The sequence below is a fragment of the Scophthalmus maximus genome, chromosome 16 (genome assembly GCF_022379125.1).
Source record: "Scophthalmus maximus strain ysfricsl-2021 chromosome 16, ASM2237912v1, whole genome shotgun sequence".
NCBI lineage: Eukaryota > Metazoa > Chordata > Actinopteri > Pleuronectiformes > Scophthalmidae > Scophthalmus > Scophthalmus maximus.
The window spans coordinates 6928220-6941804 of NC_061530.1; the positions used below are offsets into that span (position 1 = coordinate 6928220).

Genomic DNA, 13585 nt, shown 5'->3' on the forward strand with positions numbered 1-13585 from the left:
TAAGAGGAATCCAACGACAGAGCCAGGTTCAGTTTTTTTTCTGTCATGCTGAAACTATTAACAATGCTTTTATTAAAAAGTCTTTCAGTTCTTCGATCCAAGGGCTAGCAGCCCCACAGCGAGCTGTAAGCCGAGCTAATGTTTGCTCAGCTTCTTTTTCTTGGTTAACTTAAGATCCAGACGTCCAATGACTACAATTCTTCATCTGGATGAAACTTATAATCAAACCACAACCACTTTACTGCTGCATGTGCAAAGAGGATTTGATGCCATTGATAGGGGACCAAATGAAACAGACAGATTCCACTAGGTTTTTGGAATTGGGATACAAACATTCGGGATAATGTCAGTTCACGTTAGTCATGTAACATAAGGTGGTTGGTTTTAGGCATTTTAATTATTATGAGTTGAGTACATATTTTACCTTTAAAAATAAAATATCTTTTTTTTTTTTCCAGACATTCAAAAATGATTCAAAGTTATCAAAGAACTGAATTTCAAGCTTTAAGACATCGTCGCAGCTTAAGATTAATTTATAATGAATTTGGACTGCGAATACAAGTAGAGTCGATTGTGTTCTTTCTCTGAGCGACAAAATGCCACTTGCCTGCCAACAGCTGCTGGGGGCGTCTTGTCATATTGAGATTTGACTAACACAATTTTTTGTATATAGACTGCCAACAGACAGTGAAGAGCAAGGATCACTCTGTGAATTCATCCTTTGGCAAACAGCTTTCTCCTCTGATCTTGTTTTAACCTTATCAGCTTTTTATTCCTTCAGCCCAGCTCGCAAACAAGGAGCCCCCAGGATCACACATCCCCCGAGTCCTCAGGGCTCTCCCTGTTGCCCTCGTATCACAATAAAAGTGGTGATCTTGGCCTTTGAATTTGTTAAGAAGTTTGTCATTGCTCGATGGGAAGAAGAAAGAACAAAGAAAATGCTGCCATTGTGCTGCATTAGCCTAGGGGAAAGCATTCGGTGAAATAAAGCTAATACAGAACTTTGGGTCTTGGGTTGGCTCATCTTAATACAGCTTCTGTCCTAAAGATGTAGAGTGTGAGCCTGATATGTTTGGGTCTGGGTTTTACTCACAAGAAGAACACAATAGGCCTCATGCAAGAACCATTCGTAAAGAACAGATTTATTCTTAAATCATTCAGATGAGTGTTTTACGGTAGAACTTCCCGCATTCACCAATTTTCTCGTATTTTCTCATAATTAAGAGTGGTTCAGACCTGTCGTGAAGTCGTAAATTAGCCTGCTGTTAGTCAAACCAGTTTATTCACTAATGGATCATTTTCTTTTAATCACTTTGAAGCAATTATCAATATATAAATGAAATATAGAAAATGTATATAGAAATATATTCATTACACCTCATTAAGTTGACATTATTCTGTAGTCATTTACACACTTTTCTGATGAGACGCGTTTGCTGAATCAAACGTGGCTTGTTCATACGACAGAGTGTGGGTTAAGCTCCAAACTGTAGTAACAGTAGTATATATTGTATAGTAGACTCTGTGCTTTAAATGTATATCCTCCAAACCCAAGCCAAGATGACCCTGATGTCATTATTAGAGAAAACCCCTCAAAGGCCACAAAAGTTTTCATAATATAAATACTAGTCCCCATAAACTATGCTATGCTAAACTACTCTCCTCAACTTTGTGTGAGAAATCCGTTCCTCTTTAACTCCAGCAGGCCTTGGCTTCAAGGAACTGTTGGTAGCCGAGGTGGGATAATACATTGAAGCTAGCCAGGAGGCAAACAATGAATTGCATAATCAGACTGCAGCTGGCTGCTTTGGCCACCGAACCAGGCACTTTGGCAGATGAGCAACCATCATCCTGAAGTCCATGACTTTTCCAAAATTATGTTTGGCTTGAACCAAATAGTGTCTGCTAAATGTGGCTCTATAGCCTGAGGATGAAAGGAAACGTTATTTTTCCTCTCTTTGTACAACAATGGCACTTTTACATATAGGGCTGGAACCAACACCCATTAAAGCAGCTCTCCACTGCCGTTTGCATATAGTAGCATCTGAATCAAGCTCGCAAAAGTTACAATTGCTGACAGTGTATTTTAAATGTTAACGTTTGCAGTTTTATTTAGTAGAAGCACTGTTTACTGTGAACAGGCAGGGGGAAAAAAGATGTTTGGGTTTCACTTTAATTGAGCGAATCTAGATTTACAATCTTTCTTCTTTTGCTCTCTATGCACTGGACAAGGGCTGTGCGTTAAATGTTTTTTGCGCATAGCACTGGGGCAACAGAGGCTCATAGTTTTGTAGCACAGGCCGCAAATTTGTAGTTCAACAGGTCAACACCACACATTAATGATGGGGTGTATCACACTAAATGAATACATGATAAATACAATACCTCAAAAGATGTTTTGATTTCTGATAGGATTGCTGACATGCTTTGTCTCCTATTCTATCACTGCAGCTCAGAACAACATGAGAAATAGAAAAACTGAAGCCCTGATGTGTTTTATATTGCCTCTGACGTCTGTGCCTGCAGTGTATGAGCTATGTGTGATAAAAAAAAGTGCTGTATATAGCAGCGCTGCATGAATGTGTGTCTGTGTGAATGGGTAAATGTGACTTGTCTTAGAAAGCACTTTGGTTGGTCACTAAGACTAGCGAAGTGCAATATAAATACAGTCTATTTACCATTTACAAACTTTGACTATCAGAAATAATTTGAAATGTTGTCCCTCTGTTCTAATCATGTGATCATATTGTTGTATACATATGAATTACATTTTCAGAATTTTACTTTTGTTTGTAGCTTTTGCTGAATTTGCCTGTACGTATCAGTGTTTCTTCTCATATCATATTAAGAACTTCACTCATTGTTTTGAAGTCACTCATAATCTACAACTCCTCCTCTTCCACAAGAATATGGTTGTAGCCTGGTATGAAAAACCAGAGTTAACTGATCCAGTTGATGACCAGCTTCTTAGTGAAGCCAGATAATGAAAACATATCCTGAGTATGATGAACTTGCTTCCTAATACTGTACAGGCTCCAAATATATGGTTAACTTGACTCGCTAAGGAAACATGAATTGTTCAGTAGGTTTTGTGGGACTTGCTGTTTGATGTATGGACATTGGATAGGCAGGGACATGGTTTTTACTCTGACAAACTACCAAGTAGAACAGCAATGCGTTATCAATTCACCTCACACACAAGCAAGTACACACACAACAGTATCGCATGAGTTCATCGCACTGGCATTTTTTTTACAGCATGTATGACATATTTTGCACTGTATAGCCTTGTAGACATAAACTTAGCCATTCAAACTCATAGCGACAACCTCACCATAGCACCATATCTGTTTCAATGCCATGAGCAGTGCCCAGTAAAGGATTATTTCCTCCCAGAGAGAGGGATCCTCTTCTGTCATCCAGTAAAACAAACTGCACTTCAGACACAAGAGTGACCAGCGGCTGTCACGGGTTGTCATGTCAGCCTTGTAGCCAATGACAGGTCCGGTACAAGGTCCCCAGCATCCAGTACTAGGATGGGAGGGTAATAGCCAATGGTTGTGGCATGCAGGTGGTGATGTGATGGTGACAGGGCCTGGGGTTTTTTGGTTGTGTCGGCAGTTGGTGGATGAAGCCTGCAAAATGTATCCTTCACTTCCACTGGCCACACGGCCATGACAGTTCATCAATCACTGTCAGAGCCCAGGATGTGGACAGGGGCACGGGAACAATGTGTTCGTAAATGCAACTCTCAAGGGGTGTATGTTTTCAGATGAGCTCCAGCCGTCTAGTCCAGTACTGACTGAAAGTAAGCGGCAAGAGATAGAGAGAGATGAGTAACATGGGGCTGGAGATGAAGAGGCAGACGGATGTTTATACATCTGCAGATCCGGGTTCAGGCAGCTCACATTCTTGGCAGCAGTGGACAAATATCAGCGTGAAAGTCAACTAAGAGGCTATAGATGGAAAGTTTACACCACCTTGGACGGACCATTTAAATTAACCCTGCTGACCTGTAAATACACTGATAATAATAAGCTGTTTCACTACTATGACACCTGATATTTGAAATACGGCTGTTTTGTCAACTTGTATGTGATCTCATACATTGTTTCCTCTTATCATTCTGGACTGTCTATCTACTCTATGTATCCATACTGATGACGGCGTGATTGAGTCATGTGCTCTCTAGTGGCCTGCACCAGTGGCTATATTCCACAGATTGGCTGCTCATCGCTTCCACAGTAATTCCTGTTAATGTGCCAAGTGTGTCAACCTGTCAAGTGTTAGCTGTTTTACACCAGAGCCCCGAATGTCACCTAATCACTTAGGGCCATTAGCATTCATAGTATGTTAATGCAGGTGGTGATTTTTAAGCCCTATTCACCCCTGAAAATGAGTGTGGAAGGACCTGGGTTTGTGTGCAGTATATTCATGCCAGGTGAGCAAAGAAACCCCCCAAAAAACTGCTCAGATATGATTGAAACATTAATTCTCTCTATGCTAAGTAGCTACAAGTGCATTAAGCTAAAATATAGCACAGAAATTCAGGGTTCAATCTTCTAAAAGCCCCATTTGACATTAACTCTACATAAAACAAAAACAACGCGCATCTATGAAGGATTTCAGGGGGGCAATGGTATTTGAGAAGACTCTGGTTGTAATGGCCCCACTATGAACCTGCATGGACATAATAGGTCGCTGCACGTCACCTGATGGCTGCACAGCCATGAATGAGCTGGTGCCTACAGAGCATGAATGAAACAGCTGATGTCAATCAGCCAATGCAAGCAAACATGACTCGAGTGCTCTGCCTGAACCGACGTTGCGCTTCATTCGTATGTGGCTGTGCATCTGTGGATCCTGTCACACTTTATCTTGCACCATCTGCTGTTTGTCATCCCTATTCTGTTCCTCGCTCGTAATGTGCTCGGGCTAAATTACTTCTCTACACGGCATGCTTCAGGAGGGGGAAACTAGCTTTGCCCATTTCCCCGCCTTTTCACCATCCCAACATCTCCTTATTGACATTAGAGGAAGAAACGCTACAATCATTTTAATAAGAATCCAGTCGAACAAGTGGGAAATGAAACATCCAATAACGGAAGCACCCATGTATTCAAATCCGGATATGATATGTGCTGCCTCAAAATAGCCAGAGTCTCCACAACAACCATTCCCACCCAGAATCATAATGAATTCTTCAAGTTTCTCTACAGGATTTGATTATGCAGCTGAAGTGATAAAGGGGGAGATGAAGACAGTATCAGCCACACCAAATGCAATGGGACTCCCCCTTCATCAACTCTACCACCGCAACTGTACACATTGACATTTCCCCCACGGGGCAAGAACCACTTCAAATCATCCACACAACAATGACGGCATTAGTCATATGATTAGAATGAGTAATGGTTGAAAGGCTGCTGAGCGAGTCATTGTGCATGACTGTGCTGGATGTGCGGTCTGACGAGCACTGTTGGCCCCCTACGACGCCTTTGATTGACAAGAGGTATGGAGTGCAGAAGGAGTTTGGGAGTGTCATCGGTAAAGGGATTGAAGAGACGGGAGGGGGGTTGATGCAGCTACATGGGGTAAACACCTGCATGAACACACGCATGCGCAACCTGGGGAGGTTAGGTTGATGTGTGTATAATTATACATGTATCTTTCTGAGGACCATTTTGAGGATTGTACCGAGTGAGGACATTTTGGGAAAGAGAAGACATTTTGGCCGGTCTTCACTCTCAAAAGGCTGTTAGGGTAAGGGGCTATGGAATGCATTATGCCAACACGTGTCCTCTCATTGGCGTGTGTGTACGAGGGTGGAGGATGGCGGAGGGAGCAAGCATCTAAGGGATTTGTGTATTCGCATCATTATGAACAAGTGTGGGAGTGTGTGCGTGTGTGTGTGTGTGTGTGTGTGCTTCTAGCTATGAACCAGTCATTTAATAAAATTCCATATAAATCTGAGTGTGTCTGGCTGCGGAAAGCCAAAACACAGAGACACAGTCAGGCAGCAAGTGTGGATCAGCTTGTTCCTGACCTACATTTGGCTGCTGCGTGGGAATCCACCTGCATGACAAATTACAGCGAGTACCATGACAGAGCAGGGGAAGCCACCTGAATCTAAATAAGGGAAAGCTAATGCAGCCGATGCCTTCTTCTACCTACTTAATACAAAATGGGTTGGTCATTGTGTTACATTAATAAATGTCTTCTTTCACATTATTGTACAGTGAGTCGGTTCTGTTTGACTTTTAGCCTGCGTCTATTTGGGCTCTTTCAAGTGATGCAGTTCCATGCCTGAATTAGTTATCAACAGTGTGACGTTTGAGCTCAGCAGTCAGTTTGATGTCTATGATCAAAGTGTATCTCACATATAATTGACAGATAGCTTTTTTATTTTGTTTATACTGCCATCTATTGTCGTGTCAGATTGCTTGTACACAAGAAAGAACTGAGGCAAGTATCGTTCTGATCTAGGAACAATGTGTGCTGAAAGATCAGAGACTTCCTTTAACACTGAGCATCTGACAACATGTTTTGTTTTCTTCTTTATACTGTGTCTTTAGGGCGCACAGCCTTATATATATTGAACTCACAATAACATAACCAAAGGCATGGAATCAGGAGCAACTGGACGCCTTTGGTTAATTATGACCTGGATGTATGAGAATCTCCACAGGCACAATACCATACTAACTACAATCTCTCAGTCTAATGCAAATTAAAGTAACTACGTAAGTATTTTGAAACATTTATCCGATTGCCAAAACTTCAATATTGTAACGTTTTACTTTGTAACTCTTTGAAATCTATAAGAATCTTAAAGGAACGATTGACTTTTTTTTTTTTAAATGAAACTTGTGGATGGAATACCTTCTCATGGTGGAACATAAATATTAAGCTAGAATCTCTTCATCTGGGTCTAGAGTTATATTCATCTTCCCATCCCACTCTCAGAAAGATATTTAAATAACTTCCCCAATTCCCCAAACTTTAAAAATGTAGAACGTATCTAAGTGTCAACTTTTGGCTATTTGCTAACCCTAACACTGTTCTTGAAGTGAGAAGCCCAGTGCTGACAGCAGTGGAAAATTTCACTGATCAGTCTGCATTCAGTTTCCATTTGGTGATTGGGTCACACTGTGGCAAGATCGATGAAGGACCTGATCACATTTGAGCCTTACGTATCAAATATTACTATTTAATGTGAAGATTTAAGCATGTGAACCCCACATACCCCAAGTTGGGATGATCGGATGGATCTGTTGATTTTACATTGTGATTGATAACATTTTTAAGCTAATCATTAAGATCGTGACATATGTCGTACTGCGAATACTCCACCCAAATCACGTGGACCGATGCTACGTTGACAAACCAACAGAACGATTCCTCAATGGATTGTTGGGTAACCGTTGGCACTTTCAGAAGTAATACAGCAAATTTATCGACCACCTTAGAAGGAAATATAGGGAGGAACATGCAGAGAGTGTTGCAATCAGATCAGTGCAACCCCACTCGTCTGTATCTCCTGAAGGGAACAAAGTTATCACCCAAAACTCACAGACATCATCGAATTCCTTTTAAAATTACTCACAATGGACAAAAGGGCCGACCTAAACGTTGTACACAGCCTGGCTTTAGTTTCAGATCAAAAGAAGTCTATTTGGCTCCAGATGAAGCCAAAAGTGTTGTGATATTAGAGGACAATGTGTTCTCAGATCCTGAGTCTGGTTTGAGGGCTGCAGCGAGAGGGGGCCAGTAGGTCTGCACTCACTTGGCACCCGGTTGATGGCTCGCAGTGGTCTCAGCACGCGAACCGTCCTCACCGCTGAAAAGCTGACGTTCTGCAGGTTGAGGGAGTACTCCAGCATCCTGCAACGTGTGGAGAGAGGAGAGGAAAAACACGCGTAAACACAACACATTCAATCACAGCTAACACTGCAGAAGCGGCTTAATCAGCTGGGATTGGAAACATGAAAAAAAAAAATGAATGCAAAGGCAATATCATGTAGCCAATTATATATTGTATGTATTACATGCTCTCCCTCTCTCGCTGGGTATGTTGTAATTAATCCTCTAATGTCCCGAATCACATTTACATTCCTGCCTTTAAAGATTACTGCAATGCATGCGTTTTGGCAAACAATATGCTTTCATTCCAAAGCTAAGTGACTGCAACAACGAGACCAGAAAGTTGGACACACACACGGACACACACGGACACACACACACACACACACACACACACACACACACACACACACACACACACACACACACACACACACACACACACACACACACACACACACACACACACACACACACACACACACACACACACACACACACACACACACACACACACACACACACGTGTTTGTGCTCGCCCTATCACCCTTAAAAGAAACGAGCAGCTACGTGTGGATCACCCTTTGCGGCGTCACGAGCGGGCGAATCACTCGTCATCCACAAAAGAGCAGCAGCAGATAATTCCGCCTCGTAACCTTGAGACGGCTCACTCGCTCTCAGCAGCCTCTCCAACTGCTCTTCAGAGACGCTCTCAGGCTGTGATGGGAGGTTAGAAGGACATGCACTTAGAGAGCGAGACTGAGGAATGCTTGAAAAAAAGGTTTCTTTTGTTTTTTAATCAGAGATTATCATCGTCTCTTCTCACACTCTTTCCTTTGTATGTGTGTGTGTGTGTGTGTGTGTGTGTGTGTGGCAGATGTTAAGCACATGTGCAGGGGCGTGCAGATGAAGGAATTCCCTCCTCACACCGACTCCAAGTATGTCTGTCTGACAAATTCACAACACATGTTGGACAGTGTACATTTGAGTGTGTGTGTGTGTGTGTGTGGGGGTGTGTGCAGAGGCCCGTTGGTCACCTGAAGTACAATAATTTCCTTTAAGGAATGCGCAAATGTGTGTGTTCCCCTTTAAACCTTCAGGTTGTCCCGGTACAGTCAGAGCCCTTTCTGCTACACTGAAGCAGTACCGAAGCCGGAACACTCTGACTGACTGACTCACTAACTCACACTCGCACACGCACGGCCTGCAGGCCAGAGGGAGAAGTTAAATGGGTAAACAGTTAAATGGGTAAACAGAACAGCACAGAGATGCCATCCCATCTGCAGCAGAGAGAGCTAACGGTAACATCTACACCATATTGGCAGCTGTGTACAGGTTGCCATGGACTCTCAGGTCAAAAGGAATCTACTGGCATTTTTATGAAGCGATTAACTCAGGAGGAAAATATTACTTTGGGAGCACAGAAAAGAACTGACATAGAAGCCCCAAGAAAAATAAAACTATCACTCCTTCCAAGAATATTACAGTAAATGTATATAATAAAACCAGAAATCCAAATAATATTAAAGGAGCATTTCAGTGATATTACACTTAAAAGGTCAAAGCACAAGTCAAACAAAATTAGAGAACCAAACTTAAGGTCAGGATATCTCCTCCTCTTTTACAGCACCTTCATACATTCTTTATTTTTTTTAAGTCCCATAGCTTAATAGAAGTGCAATAGTAAATCACTGGAGAGCTGTTTAATATGATTTAGTTTTAAGTCACTACTGGTGCCGTACAATCAACGACAGAGAGTATAAATAACTAGATGATTAATGATTATTACTGTTATTAATCAATCAATGTATTTTATGAACTAATTTTGAAAACCATTCAATTTCCCAGTTATAAAGATTAGTAGCTTTTTTAAATTTCCCGGTCTATCACATATCTCATTGTAAAGTGAATAGTTACACTAGACTAAAGACAAAGTAAGATTTTGAATGTCTTCTTGGGGCTCAGGAAATTTTCACCAACCATTTTAGACTTTGAAAGGGAGATGTCAGTAATGATTACCAGAATTCATTCACGTTTAAAGGAGGTAGTGTTGAGCCGACTAACAGTAACAGATACACCTTTTACTGCTCATGGAATCACCTCCACAGTGTGGGACCAGTTCTATTTCATCTGGCCAAGATAGATTCCTGCACATGACCAAAAAAACTATTTTCTACAGTGATACTTTTGTATGGACTAAACTATCAAGATAAGTGTTAAACAGTGTGTTGGTTGACAGATTCTGTTAACAATGACATAGTCAGACTGGCGGATAACATCTGTTTGGACTCTTGTGCTAAGCTAACTTGTGGCTATAGTATTATATTTACCATATGAATGTGAGCCATCTCTCTGCAAGAACACAAATATGTGTATTTCTCAAAATTCTGAACTGCTGTGTTCCCTGCTCTCAGCGAGTAATACTATGATGTCACTACTGATTAGTTGGGTCAACCCTTCAAAACCATAAGGCGAGGATATACAATAAATTCAGTGGGATGTCAGTGGTGAGCAGTATAGTCCCTATGAGGAATTTATAGCAACATTATCAGGACACCAATGGGAAACCCTAATGTTTGAGTGCCACAGACACGCTATAAATCCACAGAGCATTACAATACAAATATTGGGGTAATTTTTCATCGGACAGAGTCCTATAAACAACCTTAAAAGCGGATGATGAATGATGTCTGTTGAAAAACAGTCCGTGCAAAAACACTTGCTGCCCCTGATGAGAGCCAGATGAAGTTTGGTGCGCTCAGTGAAAACTGACCCATCTCGCCTCATCTGGAATGAAGAAACAGCCGAGGCGAAATGGAGTGTATCAAACAAATGCTGGAAATGACAGGAAGTCGTGCGCTGGCTTCAACAGAGTCCGTGCCAGTGCTGATGATGCTGATATGGTGGAGGGGCGGCGGGAGGCGAAACGAGAAGCAGGAGAGGCCGGGGGAGGCCCAACCTTAGGGGGGGGAGTTTGCGTGAGGAGAATTCCCAAACTAAAGTGCTCAAAGTAGATCTACACTCAGGGATGAAAGTCGAGGACGAAAAAACACTTTTACAACTTGTCACACACTCAGATATGAGGGAGATACTTACAAGGACAAACTCGCCGAATAACAATGACATTCATACAAGTCAGGCAGTGAAAACCAACAAGAGATATAAAGTGCGCACACACAAACACACACAGGCACACACACTTAAGGGCATGTAGACGGCTTGTTTCTTAGCTTGTCCTCTGTTATTGCAGAGTGGGAATGTGTGTGTTCGTGCCAAAGCAGCCAGGGACCTGATGGATGGTATACGTTCAGCATTCCAGCCAAACCCCCCCTCCAAAACACAGGCAACAGTGGCTTGGGACATCTTGTGCGCACACACAAGCACACGCATAGGAAATAATGCCACCCAGAAAGACCTATAACAGGCAAAACTCCTCCCCTAACCTTTGTCTAACCTTTGCCTTTCGACATGTATCTGTCCGTCTGTCCATCTACTGTCCATCTAACTCACTCCACTCATCTGTCTCCCTGCAGCCACTGCAATGCCACAACGTTAACAGCAGCTGCCAGTTCAATATCTGACAGCAGGACAAGAAGGAATAGATAAGTGATAAATGAACCAAAAGGCAAAATCCTGCTAAAGTCAATAGTTAGCTATGAATAGGTATCTCACCAGTGCATATTTTTTTCATCTTTTCCCCGACAGGGGTTTCCATTTGACTATTTCTATGCAAATCACGACGATAGACTGAGAAATGCTGAGTGGAATTGACACATTTTGATGGAGTCTCCCTCAGTTTTTCGTGCCTGATTTGAGGCTGGGGAGTTTGTTTTATCAGTAACAAACCGATGCGATAAACAATGTTGGAAATGTGTTTGGATAATAACTGATGTGGTGAGTTGGGGCACTGAGCTTGGCTGCACAGTAAATTGACGAATGGCTTTGGAACTGGCAAACTTAATGGCCTAAAAATATACTTTTATTCCCGAATATCGTCTGTGAAGCTGCTAATGTGAAAGGGCTCGTGGGGATGAATCCACAGAGAATCACCTTACTCTCTACGAAGACTTTTTACCTCTTTTAGTCCATCGTTTTGGCAATTGTTAGCGATGAAATTGCCTTCAAATGGCCAGAACAAAGCAACACATTGTCGATGAAACAGATTTCATTCAACTGTGTGTATAGTACAGAGGTTTGGGAAGTGTTCAGCCTAGAACAGCAGGGAAGCCTTGTTTTGTGACAAAACTATTTGTTTAAACTGAGTTTTTTTTTAACCTCATCGTAATATTGATATCATTTTTTTCCCCCTTCGCTCAGCCTATTTGTAGGCACACTTTATCATAAATGTGTAAACATTGCAAGAAAAAAAAACACATTTTCATTATCTAAACCACATATAGTTCTGTGCAGAACTAAATCTCATCTAAAATGATTTGGGGCTTTTTGACCGAATTAAGCATTTTTCATAAAAAACCCTCGTACTCTGGAGTCAAAGCATTTATTCATGACATATTAAGTTTTTATTACTTAGTACAACTAAATACTAAGTCAGTTAAGCAATGCACACAGGTAGCGGTTATTTATATAATCTCCAAAATGAGCTCATGTTTATCTTCACTTCACTTCCACCCGATTGTTCCAGTCTGTCTTTAATTAGATCCTGACTTTGTAATTGGGCTCATGGACAACACTGCTGTTTGTCATGATAGCAACACTTTGCTCCATCATATTCTGTCCAATCAATTCTCACTTAATATGAGACAATCAGTCATCTTTCCTCTGCTCAGGTTGCATAGTGATTGGTTTCTTTTGGCCTCGACGTCGGTAATGAACAAGCCGTCAGGGGTGTGTTGTGTGTGCATGTCAGCTTACAGAATATTGTTAAATTAGAAATGCAACGTGTACCATAGAAGCCCCTCTTACCATGCTACGTGTGACAACCCCGTTTACAAGATTATTTGCTATTTAGGTCAATACATGGATCGAGTGCATGTACTATCATGAAGACGTGCACAGAGAGAGTAGACAGATGGAGTGTTTTCATGCTGAATCACATTAAAACCCTTTCATCAACACACACTGTTGCTTATCTTCACGGTCACGGCTGATTATTGAATATCTCTCTCTCTGTCTCTCTCTCTAAACAATCTATGCTCCACTCACCCGAGAGAGTTCATGAGTCTTTTATACAGAATCAAACTAAGACGAGCCCATGGAAAACTTGTTCAAACGAGTACATCCACTACTACGCCGCACTGTTGCAACTTCTTTCACTTTCTGTTAAGGGGTCTCATGGACAATGAGGCACAGTTAACTGAAAACAAATAAAGAATAAACTATGTTTTGTCAGGTGAGTGATGGAGCAGGACGCAAATGCAGAGTGAAAAAACAAGTACCTCGATAATTGGAAAACAAAAAACCGACTTACATTCTCAGGAGGAAGAAATATCCAAATCCAGCAAAAATAATCCATTATAGGAAAAATAACTGGGGCCTAAAAAACAGAGCCAGGAGACATGACTGAACATAACTGAGCAAACAGACGACCCGCCAAAGAATCACAGAGACCGTGTACACAAGGTGGGCGGGGCTGATTGGACACAGGTGAGACACGTTAGGAACAGGTGCAGGCAATCACAGGGGGACGCAAAAAAAAGATGAAGTGACGGACGAGCAACAGGGAGACAGGAAGTGCAGAGACACAAGGAAGGTGATTTCAAAA

At 41.8% G+C, this 13585-nt stretch overlaps 1 protein-coding gene across 2 annotated transcripts in view; it reads right to left on the reverse strand.

Moving 5' to 3' along the window:
* The window catches only part of cacna1g (calcium channel, voltage-dependent, T type, alpha 1G subunit), a 215155-nt gene that overhangs the window by 97008 nt on the left and 104562 nt on the right, over positions 1-13585 (reverse strand). For both annotated transcript variants that reach the window (XM_047327653.1, XM_047327654.1), the window contains one exon: positions 7787-7884. In XM_047327653.1, the coding sequence (XP_047183609.1) occupies positions 7787-7884 (98 nt within the window). The remainder of the gene's footprint in view (positions 1-7786; positions 7885-13585) is intronic.